The sequence below is a fragment of the Clupea harengus genome, chromosome 19 (genome assembly GCF_900700415.2).
Source record: "Clupea harengus chromosome 19, Ch_v2.0.2, whole genome shotgun sequence".
In the NCBI taxonomy this organism is placed as follows: Eukaryota; Metazoa; Chordata; class Actinopteri; order Clupeiformes; family Clupeidae; genus Clupea; species Clupea harengus.
This window is the reverse complement of record NC_045170.1, coordinates 21,859,389-21,874,258: the sequence shown is the minus strand read 5'-3', so window position 1 is coordinate 21,874,258 and position 14,870 is coordinate 21,859,389. Positions and strand designations below refer to the sequence as shown.

The 14,870-nt window shown below is 44.1% G+C and overlaps 1 protein-coding gene across 3 annotated transcripts; it reads left to right on the top strand.

Moving 5' to 3' along the window:
* The first annotated feature begins 684 nt into the window (after positions 1 to 684).
* Positions 685 to 14,066, top strand: cited4a (Cbp/p300-interacting transactivator, with Glu/Asp-rich carboxy-terminal domain, 4a). Of its 3 annotated transcripts, XR_004165804.2 has the most exons (3): positions 685 to 1,039; positions 2,694 to 4,251; positions 14,035 to 14,066. XR_004165804.2 is itself a non-coding variant. In XM_012831498.3 (2 exons), the coding sequence occupies exon 2, from the start codon at positions 2,710 to 2,712 to the stop codon at positions 3,451 to 3,453; it is 744 nt and encodes a 247-aa protein (XP_012686952.1). In that variant the 5' UTR covers positions 685 to 1,039; positions 2,694 to 2,709; the 3' UTR covers positions 3,454 to 4,509. The 3 variants fall into 3 exon arrangements, 2 of the variants coding, with proteins under 2 accessions (XP_012686952.1, XP_042566522.1); XM_012831498.3 differs by lacking the exon at positions 14,035 to 14,066 and having other exon boundaries at positions 2,694 to 4,509; XM_042710588.1 differs by lacking the exons at positions 685 to 1,039; positions 14,035 to 14,066 and adding an exon at positions 1,051 to 1,849 and having other exon boundaries at positions 2,694 to 4,509.
* The last annotated feature ends 804 nt before the right edge of the window (positions 14,067 to 14,870 follow it).

Here is a 14,870-nt window from a genome sequence, read left to right as displayed (position 1 = left end):
AGACAGACAGGCTGACTGGACGAGCAGTTCTGCTGTTTCAGTCTCACTGCTTGCATGTCACTAGCACATGCTTCTCATTGATGGGCCTTCTCTCACTCACTGATGCCCTACCCCCCCTTCTGCCAATCTCTCTCTCTCTCTCTCTCTCTCTCTCTCTCTCACTCACATGCATATGTATCACCAGCCTGTTAGACTCTTTAAAATGGTAAACAAGGCATTTGCATGAAACGCAGGAGCCAGGAGCCTTGTTTTAAAAATAAAACATCAGACCATTACAGTGAGTCTGTAATTGAAACAATTTGGCACATGGTGTTTTTAAGCAGAATGTGACAAGTATTTTTGGATTAGCATACGAATGGTCTCCATTTTAAAATAGTGACATTGGTGTCAGCGTGACAGTCTTTTATATTACGTAAAGTATGCTAATAGTGGTTTCAAATCTTGGGATGGACAGCGTGGATAAAAATGTCAACAGGCGTAAATGTTTGAAAACTCAAAAATGGAAAATGTGAAGACACTTGTCTTTGAAGAAAATGGACGAGGCATTCTGCCAAACTCTGACAAATTATTCATGTGAAGTGCAGTTCTTGGCAACAGTTTCCAGAACATGTCCGCCTTTGAGAGTGACAAAGCCACGAGTTTCATCCAAAGTCGACGTTAGCGGGGGTGAAAGCGCACATAAAAACTAATAGCATGTGAGGAATTGGCCACTGTCGCTCACAGAAACATTCAGAGACGCTGCGTTTTCTTTGCACAGTGATTAAAGGACGGACCAATCGCAACAAAGGATAGGAAGAGCACGGTAGCTCCACCTCTCCCGGGCTGTCTCTGGCTGTTCTGTAGATGTATATAATCCTTGGGTTGACCCAAAAAACAATCTCCGGTGTCAGGGGCTGAAGCAGAAGGTTGACGCTTCAGAGAGTGTAGGTAAATTCCTTGGAATACGAGCAGAAGACTTTTTATTTATTCCGTAACTCAGAGAATCCACGGCCTTGGAAAAAAGTCTATCAACTTACCCTAGGAATACGAGCATTCTCTGGTATGTATTTTGTTAATTGATACGAAAAGTATTTGGGGGATTAATGTTCCAATGCAGATGCAGTTTATCAACAATTGGCCGTATACCTTCCGTGCATTGTTGAGTTCGATCATGAGTATTTGATAAGGTCTCTAAAGTCCTACTGACTTAATAACGTTTGCTGTGTTTTATTGTAGAGGCCATTATTGAATGGTGGACTATCTAATAACGTACACATTTGTGCATACATATGTTGTTACTGCAACATTAACAGTATAGTGTGTGTCTGTGTATAAAACCTCTAAATTATGTCATCATTCACACTGTCGCAATATTGTCACTTGCGAGTCAGTTAAAGTAACCAGTATAATGTGACTAGAATAATGGTTACATTCTAAAGTGACGAGAGTTATGTTGTAACCATAATACTGGATAACTCTTCGTGCCGATTGTAATGTTAGGGTATTAAGGTGTGTATTTGGCGTTATTTGGAGCTGTTTTTTTTAAGAATGGCGATTATGCGCTTGTTCACTCTCACAGTTCACGGTGCATTTTATGCTGAAACATCACCAGGGGCACTGGCGAGTTGGTCTTCGGGGAAAAGGGAAGAAAGAAACCTGACATTCTTTGTTTTTGTACGTGGTAGGGGAGGGGTGTGAATTACGCCTTGACCATTTCCAGTCGTCAGCAATTCTTATAAACGAAAGTCCATGTCGCCTCAGTTCACCAACGTCAAAGCTGGAATGAGTATAATGCCATTGCCGTCTAAACTTGTGTTGGTAGCGTATATGCTTTAAAACCCCTCCTGGACTGAACAAAGATATAATTAGCGTGAGTAGGTGTATGTCTGAGAAAAGCCTCCTTAGATCACAACCCAGGCTATGACCTTGGTAAAATATGTTGGAAAAGAATTCCACTCCTTTACCTCACGGGCTGATCACATCCTCAACTGGATCGTCCTTATTGTCTCGTTGGGTGCCGTATTTATTATTAACGTTGAATTGAAATGCAGTCAGCGCCCTTGTGCGTCCTTCTGGCAATGGGCGACAAGCTAACATTTTTCCCACGATGCCTTACCAACAGGCGAATGATCGAATTGGCACTGGCGATGCTGTGTGGTCGTTTCTCTGAAATAATTCATCTCAATTAGTCGATTGGCATCTCAATGAGCAGACTGGCGCTTTGCTTTTACTAGGTTGCTCCATGTTTCAAAACGTCTGTCTCCATACCTATCTGGACAATATAGACAGTTAAGATTTCAAAACAATTTGTTAAAAGAAAGGAAACGATACTTCAGTTCGTTACATAATTATGTATGGCACACGTGTTTATTTGAAGAGCTGTTAGCCTAGTATCTTACTGGTATTTGTTTTGTTGCACCTGGGGCTTGGTGCAGTTTTAAGCCCCGCAATGTCTTATTTGCAGAAGGATTTGGTACCTGTGCTTCTTTCGCAGGTATCCATTAAGCTCCTCCAGTGCTGTTTGCATTCTGTAGGCCTGACACAAAATTGGTTTTGTAGGAACAAAATTCAAATACAAATTAAATTACACTTTATAGAAATTGTATTGAATCATATAAAGACACTAAAATGACCTCTGTCCAATAGAGGATTGAAGTCAAAGTATGTTTAGTAAGCTGAGCATGAACTGACCTCCTGGGTCTTGTGTCCTGCAGATATTTTAGAGAAGCCATGGCTGACCACATGATGATGCCCATGACCCACGGATCGGCAGGTGGCCTTCATGGCTACCGGATGGGCATGAACGGCGCCCCCCAGCACGGACCCCCCTCCGGCCTACGGAGCCTCCCTAACGGCCAGGTGATGCACTACGGCCGCCCCCCACAGGGCTCCATGGACGTGGGCATGCGTCCCCAGCCTGGCATGGTCGGCGGACAGATGAACGGACAGATGAACGGCGGACCCATGGGAGGTGGGCACCACCACCCGATGCAGAACCCTGGCATGATGTATGCCGGGCAGAGTCAGCACCCTCAGATGCAGCAGCAGCAACAGCATCAGCAGCAGCAGCAGCAGCACCAGCAACACCATCACGTGCACCCACAGAGCCAGCATCCCCAGCAGTACATGACTCCTTCCCAGCAGCTGATGGCCAGCATGCACCTCCAAAAGCTCAACAACCAGTACCACGGGCACCCGCTGGGTCCCATGAATGGGAACCACATGAGCGTCAATGGGGCCCAGTACCGCATGGGCCCGGCCCAGCTGGCCAGCATGCAGCACATGGCGGGTCCGGCGCTAGGCCTGAACGTCATGGACACGGACCTGATCGACGAGGAGGTTCTGACGTCGCTGGTCATGGAGCTGGGACTGGACCGCGTGCAGGAGCTGCCCGAGCTCTATCTGGGACAGAATGAGTTTGACTTCTTCTCGGACTTTGTGTGCAAGCAACAGCCCAGCACTGTCAGCTGTTGAGCTAATCTGGGGCTGTCTAGCAGGTGACGATCATCCTGGTTTCTGTTGCTTTTGTTGTTTTTTTTTTTTTGTTGTCCTTTTTGAAGGGGGCCTGGTCACCACGGCAACAACAACACCACCACCACAGCACAACTAGAGGAGGATGCTGTTGCCTCTCTCCGGGGCCTGTGTGGTGTAGACATGTTGCACCACACACACCACCTTGTTTAAATGTGCATGTGTGTGTGTGTCCATGATCTTTTGTTTTTCGAGAGAGCTCAAACAAAACAAATGGAGGAGAAGGCCTTTGTCTTTGAATCTGCCCTTCGGGACTGCCTCTCCTCACTATGGGGTCCTCGGCTGAGCTGGTCTCAGTCCCAGGCACTGGATCGTGAGGTGGCCAGCCCTGCCTTGTCCCCATTTGCCCCACCTGCCCCACGGTGCCCAGCCCCTGGGGTGGGTCGGCACAGTTGCCTGATCTCCACACGAATGAATGTAGACTCTCTCTTATCATGGAGTGAAGAGGCTGCCAAGAACAATGCAAAAAGACACTTGCCTGGCTGCCTCTGCCCCCCCCCCCCCCTCCCCCCTCCCCTGGACTAGTAGATTCTACGGCATTTAGACATTTATTTATTTATGACTCCCACCAAATAGTGGACACTTTGTGACAATGAATGGGTATGTGTATTGGGGTAGTGAATTGAAGGCAGGCACTTCAATAAGTGAGTTTGACCATGCCTCCCATTTGTTTAAACCTGTTCTTGGCCCTGGTTCGGGCCTGGCCTGGCTTGGTTTGCTAGTGTGTGTGTGTGTGTGTGTGTATGGGATTTAGCTGTATTGGTGTCACGTGAGATGGGGAAAGTGATACACTGTTTATATGGTCATTGTTTTTATCTCTCTAGTATGACTTTAAAGGTGATTCCGAAATGACACGTTCTATTTTAAGTTAAAAAAAGAAAGAGGTTAGAGATAAAATAAAAAAACACATAAAGCATTCAGCTCAATGCAATATATCAAATGTTCATGTTTTTTTTTTCTTCTCTTCGACTGGTAACTGAATTAAACCAAATCAATTCACTGGCGCTATAGTGTGATACTGTATACCCATTCTGGGCTCTGTCTTGATGCTTTGAAGGGCCTCTCCTTTAGTGAAGCTCCTCGGAAGCCCCATCCTCTCATCCTTGCGTATAGAAGTATAAGCTCTGAACAGGTCTAGCCGAAGCTGTAGAATTGCCTTAAAGACATAGCATTGTGATTTCCACTGTAAGTCAGAAACTCGCCTGTGCTCTGCAATCGAAAGACAGGCAAGCTCTGAAACTTTGAAGGAAAGAGGAACTAACATTTTCTTTTAATGTGTCTATAAGCATGCCTTAGAAGTACAGCATTTCAGCATTTTAAGTAATCGTGACTGTCTTGCAAAGGTTGTCATTGGTTAGCACTCCACTGTTTTCCACAAATTGTTCATTAGCCCTGCCAGTTCATTAGAGTGCAATGGAGTTCTAATGGGTCACACAAACCTGAGACATTATATCACGACCAACTGGCAGACCAACATTCTTCAGGTTTTAGTAGCGTACTGTAACTGGCGCCGCTCTCTCTTTCTCCATCAACACAACCCAGGAACTGGTGTGTCAGACCTCAAAGAACACTGGCTGTGGTCATGTTTCCGAAAGTCCCATGCAACATTGGTTGTTGCCTGGTTTTCTGGGAGAAGGCAGACACACACTTAAAAACACACACCAACATACGCAGGTACACACACACACACCTCTACAACCCATGACCATGTTTTAAACTACTGCTTAAATGTCATCATGAAAACAAAACGTTGAGGTGGCCACATGGTCGTGTTGGAATGTTACAGTCAGTCCACACCAGTTAGACAGGGGACTGGCCTGAAACCAGAGCCTCAACTGGTTTAATTATCACCGGGATCAGCAGTCACTACCTGCAGCATTGACTTCATTACACGTGTCCAACACCTTGCCAGTCCTGCACAGGAGCTGTTTCATTTAATTTTTTTAATTGTGTGTCTACCAGCTTACTCTGCAGGTTTGTTGCTGATTAGATTTAAATTACATTTCCTCACATGCTTGTCTTAATTGAGGTCAGGTCCACGCTACTTTTCCCAGTAGCCCAGGCGTAATTACAAAATGGACGTGTTCTGCTGTGTTGTTGTTTTTTTTTATGTCTAATGAAGTCTGGAGATGTTGTCCTTCCAATGGTCGGGTGGAGGTTGGAGAGGGAGATGTGTCCTTTCCTGTGGCGGAGCCGCAGTGCTGAGCTGTGCAGGGAGGTGGAGGGGCGGGGGGGGGAGAGGAAGGGGGAGGGGTTGGACAGCACGGCAGCATTATGGGTTAATCTGTTCCTTCAGAGCTGCCGAGCTCAACACTGTCCTGTATTGGCAATCTCTTTTCCTCTCTCTCGCTCTCTTCTTACTCTGTTGTTTTTTTCTGTCATTCTTTCTATTTCCATGTCTCTCTCTCACTCCCTTCCCCTTTCTTTCTCTAATAGACACGTCTCTCTTTCTTTCTCTCTATCTATCTGTCTCACTATCTCTCTCTTTCTCTATCCTCCACCTCCACCCCTTAAGGGCTGTCACACAGCCAGGCCGGGCAGGACATTACCAACAGAGGCAGAGATGACACTCAACGGAAAAAAGGAGCGAAACAGACAGCTGCTCCTTTTTCCTGTTTTCCATCAATTTCACATGTGACTTTTTTTTGCTGCCTTTCTTTGTCTTTTATTTTATTATATGACACAGTCGACCAAACACTGAGAAATTGTATGGAGAGTAACCTTACAGACTTATGTATTGTACTCTACACAAAGAGTTGTGGCTATGTTTTCTTTTGTCACAATAAGTACACATGATTGATTCAACAATTGCTCCTTCAATGGGGGGGACATGTCTGAAGAAAGTAACTTAAAAGTTCAAATTCTGATGTTCTGAGAAGTTATTTCAATGTATTTGTTCCCAAAAGAAAGGGGGTGTATCTAATGACTGATGGATGGATGTCAGTGGGCTTTAAAGTTTAAGGCTGATAAAAGTGATGTGAGTGAGCATAATTTGTGGAAAGCTAGCTGTTTTTTACAATCCGATAGCTTTCATTTTCATGACCGCTATCAGGAAGCTCTTAAGGGAAGAAGAATGAACTCCCTTTGGCACTGTAAGCAGCAACTGAAATTTCAAAACAGTCCGGCTTTGTTTGCCAATGAGTACACTTACGGGCACCCTTGCTTGGCAGCCATTTTGAAATGAAGGGAAGGGATGGACTCCTACTGTGACAAAGTCTGGTGGGAGTTAGGAGCAAGAAGCGCTAACTTTGCTTGCATCAGCTTTAGCATCTGAACCAATGCCTGCACAGTAAGCTTCAAAAGGTCTGCTAAAGGACACTGCACAGCCTGCAGGCCTGAAACAGAATGGCTGTGGTCGAATAGTCAAGAAAATGACCTCCTCTGACTTTTCCTTACCACTTTTCCTTGACATTGATGGAAAAAGTCACGAGTCCAAGGAAAGATGTGAAGGAGAATTCTTAAGGACTTAAAAAAACAACCACGGTGCTAAGAGAATCGGACTGCACTTACACTAGGCATTTCACTCAAGAAAAAAAAGACCATTCGATCGCAGTCAGTGTGTTTCTCCAAAGATTGGCCAAGCCTAGAACTAATCCGGCCTGGGTCAGGAATGGCTCTGCGCTATGTCCAGGCCAGAGTCAACTTCATTGGAACTGAGTCAGAGTCAGACGCTAGTTACGTTAGCTCTGAACTTCATGGAACTGAGTCCTGCACAGGTGGCGATGAGTGTTCATGTTCCTCTAAATGTCATTGAGTTCATGGCGTCATTTGAGTTGGGTAATCTCTTAGGCAAACTCTTTCCCACAAAAAGCTTCTTTTTTTTTTTTAAATGTTATTGATTCCTATTTTAAGAAAATGTATTTATTTTCATTGACAATAAAATATTTATTTAAAGAACTGACCTGAGTAAAGTCTTCATCAGTTTCTGTTGCGTTTTGCATGGGGTCTCTGATGTACAAGGGTATGTGATGTCTTTGATAGGAAAAGCTCTTGCTAGCTTTAGACAGACAGTGAGTCAAAGAATGCAGGTGTACACATGCCTCTCCAGTTCTGAATAAAAAAAGAACTCAGGGACTTTTGCTTGAGCTCTCATCCTGAACACTGTCAAGTGCAGACTCTCTGCAATTCTCTTTCTGCTCTGCACTTTATTTGGTCCTTGTGGATGAATGTGAGACATTGACATCCCCAATAAAAGTCAGCAATGCTAGATAGGCTACTTATGATTTCTCTATCAACAAAATAGTGAGAGGCTTAAGAAAATGGTCGGTGAAGGCTCCATGATACACGCCACAGCATAGTGCAGTATCATTTGAAAACGTAGATTACGAAAAGACTGCAAAAGATTATGACTGATGCCCCTCCCCCCCCCCCACCAACACCTGTTAGTAGCGTCACATTTTACAGGTGCACTCCTCTACATGTAAACAGAACCGCCTTCGTCTGGTACACGTTCACACACACCCGTGCTCCCGAGCGCCCTGGCTTACTCACATGTTCTTATTCGCTCACTTGCTTACTCATTCACTCACTCACTCACTTCTACACTCATTCGCAGGGCATTGTCACCGACTGTCTACTTCACAGGGCACACGTTGCATCACAGTTGCCCTTGGTTGCACTGTGCGCATGGAGCATTACCTCAAAGCTGAGGTGGTGGTAGGCCTGCCTGGGCATGTCACAGTCTGCCTCTTTCCTCAGAGGAGATGACACACATAGAAGGGAGACTGAGAATTTCTTTGGCTCTCTCTCTCTCTCTCTCTCTCTTTCTCTCTCGATTTCCCATAAGAGTGGTTTGCTGTCAAAGCAACATAGCTGTTGTCGAATTTGTCACACCTAGTAATTGGCTGTTTGTTTTGGATGCAGCGTGTTGATGAATTGGGTGTGAGTAAATTGCACAACAAGGGCAAGAAAGCTCACTATGATTCTTTTCTCTTTAGAAAATATTTACAGCACACGGTGCTTAATCACTGGTCGTGGCTATTTTAAAAAGAGAGGCGTTTCCACTTTCCAGGTTCTAGAGAACAAGATAGCCATCTTCTGAGCTTTTGCGGTTGAGGTTTGCTCAATAATGTTAAAAGATCTCTCTTTCCGTTTCCTCTGCTCTCTTATCATTTGCTTATTAGTGTTGTTGCACTAGAAGTCCCCATCTGGTTGCTTTGACACCACTGAGCTTGTTGTACTGTCCGATACATTTTTCTCTAAGTCTCCTCTAATCTCCACTTCTCCCACTGTTAGTCTCATCTCCTTCCTCTTCAAACCGGGAATTTTAGCTACATACAGAATCAGGTTTATCAAGTGATGAATGATGGCGATATTTTTTTATGGCAAATGATAATGACAACGTTTTGTCTCAGTTTGACTCATGATCAAGACTTGGTGCTAACATGAGAATGCTAACAAAGCTTTGTATATTTGCATCAAAGTTACAAAGTAGACCTCTAATATAAAGGCAGGAGTAACCAATACTGATAGATTGCTCAGTGATGAAGTTGTATCTGTCTTCTAAACAACAAAAGTGGTAGCTGTGGACATAAGTCAAAATAAGCCATGTTCCATTTGTGCAAAAGCAACTGTGACCTATTTCTTCATAGAGCACCTAACCCCCACTGAGTCATAACCCAGACGCTTACCTTTATATTTACAGTCTGTGTCTCCTCACCTGGGACACTTCCCTACTTAGACCACTAAGTAAAAGGGCCTGGTACCTAGTCATGGAACTGGTGCTACACTCGTAACCCAGATGCGGCCAGAGAGTTGGTTGTCTTAATAAGAACACTACGCCTAGTTTTAATTGACACCCTTCAGCAGCCTACGCTGCAGATCCCCTGGGACCACAGCGATCATTAGATCTGGCTAGACACAGTGTGAGGGGAGGCCTTTAATACAGTGAAGCACAGCCCCTAATATTTACACAGCAAAGACAACTGTCTACACGTGGACAGGTGAAGTGAGATGAGGGCCAAGCCCGTATGCGGACAACTCTGGATGTGTTGATGTCCAAACAGATGTCTGAGTTTAGATGGTGATGATAATATGTAGTTGGGTTTAGAGCATAGAATATTAATCAGGCAAATGCAATCGTTTCCGCCGTTCATTTTAAATCATTCAGAGCCTCTGTAAAGCCTTGTAACAACATGCAGTTATGTGAGCGGTGGTTGTGTTCAGTTTATAAAGTTATTAAGTACAGAGTAGCCAAGGACACTTCATATAATAGTATACTTAATAGACACTTAATATGAAGTGGGGCTTGACTTAATGCTGGATTTACATTTAATTAAATTCTGCTGCAGTGTTCATTTTGACAGCCATTTAAAATGTAGTCATAGCCTTAGTCATTTATATGAAATGTAAATGAATTTTAGTCACATTTAGTCACACTCAACACTTTTAATTTTAGTCTGTTTTTTGAAAATCCAGACAACAAAAAGTCAAAATATTTTAGTCTAGTTTTAGGCAATAAAGATTCACTGTATTTTAATCTACTTTCAGCTATAGGCCTATTTTAATACAAAATGAAATGCAGTAAATGTTTGGAATGTCTGGTTGTCCCATTAAGACACAATGCAGGCAAAAATAAATTCTTTATTTTCTGAAACCAAAACATATTATCTATCAAATAAATTAAAGGTGTCTTAATAATGCCCCTTGTGTTAACGTTTGATCACTGTACTAATGGAAAAACAGAATGCACTGGAATTATGGGAGAAAAGCCATGTGGGCACTAGCTAGTTAGAGCACCAGAACTTCAAAAGACATCTGAAGATAAGTCACCCACATCTAGCCTATGCTTCAGTAAGTTAGCTAATTGGAAACATAGCCTACTCTTAAGAAATTCTACTGAGGTGGCTTGTCAAGCACAGGTGGAAATTGTGATGCTGGCTGGATACAGTAGTTGTCCAGTGCAATGTAGTTAGTTGTGACACGAATATCTAGCACAATTAGCTTAGCGTCATTAAAAATGGTGCAGTTAGCTAATTTACTATAGCATCTCTGAGTTGTATGGGCCTTTCAAAAAACCACCTCGCGTGGAGGATCCGCCATATTAAGTGGCATCCAAAACCAATTAGCGGGGAGTGGAAGGAGGTTATGAAACCCTCCAACAGCAAGGCTCCGGTTGGATAGTCAAAAATGCACGTCCTATGCGGTGTTGGGGAAACGACTTTAAAAGCATAGCTTTGCAAGTTATCAATTACTTCACACTGGAAGAAGTTGAACTAGGGAGAGTTTTGGTCTGGTTAACTAAAGCTACTTCGAAAAAGTAGTTTTTACCTATAAAATTGACAATGTACATGTGATACGAAATTATAACAAAATATAACATAAAAAAAGTAACATGCCAGGCAAATATTAACTTTATAAAGACTCAACTAAGTTTATTACAAAAAAGTGCTTCCTGGTTCAAAGGTCATTCATAAATCAAAAAAATAAAATACCCCACTATTCATGAGGAGGTGCAAGGAACGTCATCTTTGGTTTTCTATACCATATGGCTATGGTGATTCTTCCTCAAGCTGAGATACTGGAGGTTTATCGATGATGGCGTTATGAATGTGTGAGCACGGAGCAATGCCTGACCATTTGCATATGCAAGACACAAAGGTCAAGTGTGCAATGGTGGCTGCCTGACGGATGCAGTGCCTGGGCTTGCCTTCACAGCGATCAGAACGAAAGATAAAGGGTGCGGGGCTGGTCAAAGGGGGTTCGGTGACAGTAGAGAAGCAATGGTAAAATAAAAATGGTATTCCTTTAAAATAAAATATTGTTCCTTCACTTTTATGGACCCAAATTGTTTGTAGTTTCAGTAGTTAACTACACAAAAAAATGTAATTTAACTACTTGAATCACTACGCAAATATGAATATAGTTGAACTACCAGCAAGCTACTGCAAAATGTTGTATTTCCCAATACTGGTCCAATGTCATTTCCTAACCACTATTCCTTGACCTCGATGGAAAACATCATGAGATCAAGGAAAGATGGGAAGGAGAATTCAGAAGGAAAAAACATCTGTGGTGCTGAGAGAATCCGACTGCACTTACATTTGAGCCTATGTATGTGGCGGCAGATGTTATAGAATGTGGGAGTGAAATTTGTATGCAGTGCATTAGCACTTTACATAGCATAGCAAGTTCTGTTTTTTAAAAGAAAATATCTATGAGAGAATGAATGGGATGTTGGAAAATCATCAAAATAATGCTGGTGGTAGTGATGGAGCACTTCCTGATGGAGTGGGAGTGGCGAGACTCCGGTTTTAGAAAGGCCCTTTGTTTTCAAAGATTCATGCATGTCGTGTGCATTTAAGTCATGGGAAAAAAGGCTAATTAACGAACATTTTCTGTCAACATTTTCATTGACATTTCATTAACTGTTCTGCTCGAATCCCAAGCTAAGTCTGACATTCAGACTGTGGGCAGTGCCTGGGTTTATTGGAAGCTGTAGATGTTATCAGATTCCCAGTAAGCACGATAAGGCTCTCTGTGTATGGGACAGTTGACACCACACCTCTCCTCCTCTGTGAGAACCCAGGGAGTCGCCCATCGAGCCCCAGAGTGACGTCGCAGGGGTGTGATGGAGCCACGTGCTCCCCTCTAGACGTCGGTTGGTGTTGGAGCTGCTCTATCTGCCCACCCTACCCCGCTCTCTGTCTGTCTGGGCTGATTTCACCACACCCTGCTCCACCCTTTCTGTTTTCCTGTTCATGTATCTCTCTCTCTCTCTCTCTCTCTCTCGCTCTTCTTTTTTCTCTTTCTCTGTGAGTGGCAGGCTTGTTGGTACAGGCTGTGACTTCCCCTCTGGGGTTTCACTACACACACACAGACAAACACACACACACACCCACACACGCACACACACACACACACACACCCTCACACCACTGTCTGTGTACCGATCGCCTTCTCAGCTCACACCCTGTTTGCAGGGAAGAGTTTACACACATTCCTGTTCTCAAGAGCATTCCAGGTAAAAGCGTGGCGTGCGGATCATGGAGAAGATTTGTCACAGGATGTAAGGCTTCCCGGCTTCCTGTGTGCTCTCAGCACGGTCCTCAGACAGAGACCTGTTTTCTGTCACACTATTCTGTCTAAACGCCTCGTACGCCAGATGGTGTTCAGTTCGTCGTTTTACTTCACAATTTCCACTTATAAGCTGAAATCATCCGTTTGGATTTTTGTGTGTTGGCCATCGACGGCCTGTTGCTATTCTCAACAATGGCAAGAGCAACCTTGTCAGCCAATATGCACACCAGAACACCACAGCCACCAACTGTCCCATTTTAACCCATTCTGTCATCTAACTCCCACTATATACCCTATCTGCTGAAGACCTGTCTTTCTGACAAAAATATTATATCTGAGATCATTCTCCTATCTGCTGAAGACCTGTCTTTCTGACTAAAACATTATATCTGAAATAAGTCTGTGTAACTGGTTAATAGAAAGACTTTCAGATTATTTCAGAAAGAGGTCATTTCAGTCAATTCTAGGAAAATGGTGAATTCATACGAATTGTAAATATATCCACATACATAACTGCAAACATATATCACATACTATCTATTATGTAACCTGTTTTTGTTTTTCAATGTAGCAACAGGATGAAAAGGAGGTGTGAAAATGTTACCTAAGTTTTAGTGCAATGATGAGGGGGATGGGCTCTGAGAACAAGGGTGTGTGTGTGTGTGTGTGTGTGTGTGTGTGTGTGTGTACTGGGCATGTGCCAAGCTGCGAGCTCGGCTCGAGTCTCATCTCGGTGTCCCAGATTCACCTCTATGCTGCGTCTGCAGGCCTGGCAACGAGGCAGGTACAACACTCACATAGGCAGACGCACACACACACACACACACACACTCACATAGGCAGGAGTGTCACGGGTGATTGAGTGGGTTCTTAAGTGAGGTTGCAGAGTGTCACACACGCACTCAAATGAGACGGAGATAACCCGCTCACCCTTACAACACAAAACAAAAGAGATCTTGGAAATGTCAAAAAGGCAAAAAAGGAAGTTCAGCCTTCCATACAGTACAGTCGCACACTCAAAGAGCTCTTGAACTTTAAAGGATCACAGGATTTGTTTCCAATGAAGACAAACTGATTGAGCCGACATTAGTGAGTAGAGTTGGAGACGGTTTCTTCGAAATAAAGGGACCAAGGTCAAGGAGGCGATGTCTAGGTTGAACTTCTATAAGCCTTACAAAAGAGGCCGCTGATCATAATGGAAGCCATTCATTGGGCTGTATGCAAAACCCTTTAACAAGGGCAAGGCACAAGGCGCATCCATCAGAAGCCCTTACTTCAGTGTTAACACAAATATATTCCCAAGATAAACAGTCAAAATAGGATTTTGAAAGTATGACCATGTTTCAGGGGGTCCGTATCTAACTCCCATAGTCTGTTCTTCTGAGAACTGCCACAAATTGTTTCTTTTTCTCCCGCCCTGGCTCCCCCTCTCGTTCTTTATCCCCCCCCCTCCCCTCCCCCTGCCCCTTCTCTCTGTCTGCTTGTTTGCATGTGTGTTTTGTCAAGGTGTGTGTGTGTGTGTGTGTGTGTGTGTGTGTGTGTTTTGTCAAGGTCTGAATATCACCCAGGCTGTCCAGGCCCTCTCCAGTGTTCCCTGTGATTTGCATGTTTGTTTGGACGTCAGTGGCGGGCAACAATGGGCAGCAAGTGCGTCATCAGCAGCAGCCTTCTCCCTTGTCTCAATCACACACAAACACACACACACACACACACACACACACAAACACACACACACACACACCCACACACACACACACACACACACACACCCACACACACACACACACACACACACACACACACACACACAACCCTCCATCCACATCAATACCTTAGTCTGCCTCTGCCTCTCAATTTTCCTGTGCCCCTGTGCGATTGTCTCCCTGAGTAGCTTCCCTTGCTCCCTGCCGTCCTATGTTACGTGTGTGTTTAGTGTGTGTTTAGTGTGTGTGTGTGTGTGTGTGTGTGTGTTTGTGTGTGTGGGTGTGTGTGTGTGTGTGTGTTTGTGTGAGTGTGTGTGTGTTGTCTGCGTGCGTTTGTTTGTGTGTGTTTGTTTGAGTCTCTCCATCTGAATCTCTCCCTGTGTCCCTGTATTTGATCTCCTTTTGTACACTTCGTTCCCCCCTTCAGTCTGTCCTTTTCATTTCTATAACCTTGTTTCTCTCTCTCTCCCTCTCTCCCTCTCTTATTCTCTCGCTCTCTCTCTCTCTCTCTCTGTCTCTCTGTCTGTGTTTCTTCCTCACTATCTATGTCCACACCCACACTCTCTACATCTTTCAGTCTCTCTCTTTAATTCGTTTTTTTTTTCTGTCCATCTTGAACTCCCTCTCACCCTTGCTCTC

Bases quoted from the DNA above. Each gene is read 5' to 3' on its own strand.
- cited4a (XM_012831498.3), top strand. From the start codon at position 2,710: ATGGCTGACCACATGATGATGCCCATGACCCACGGATCGGCAGGTGGC.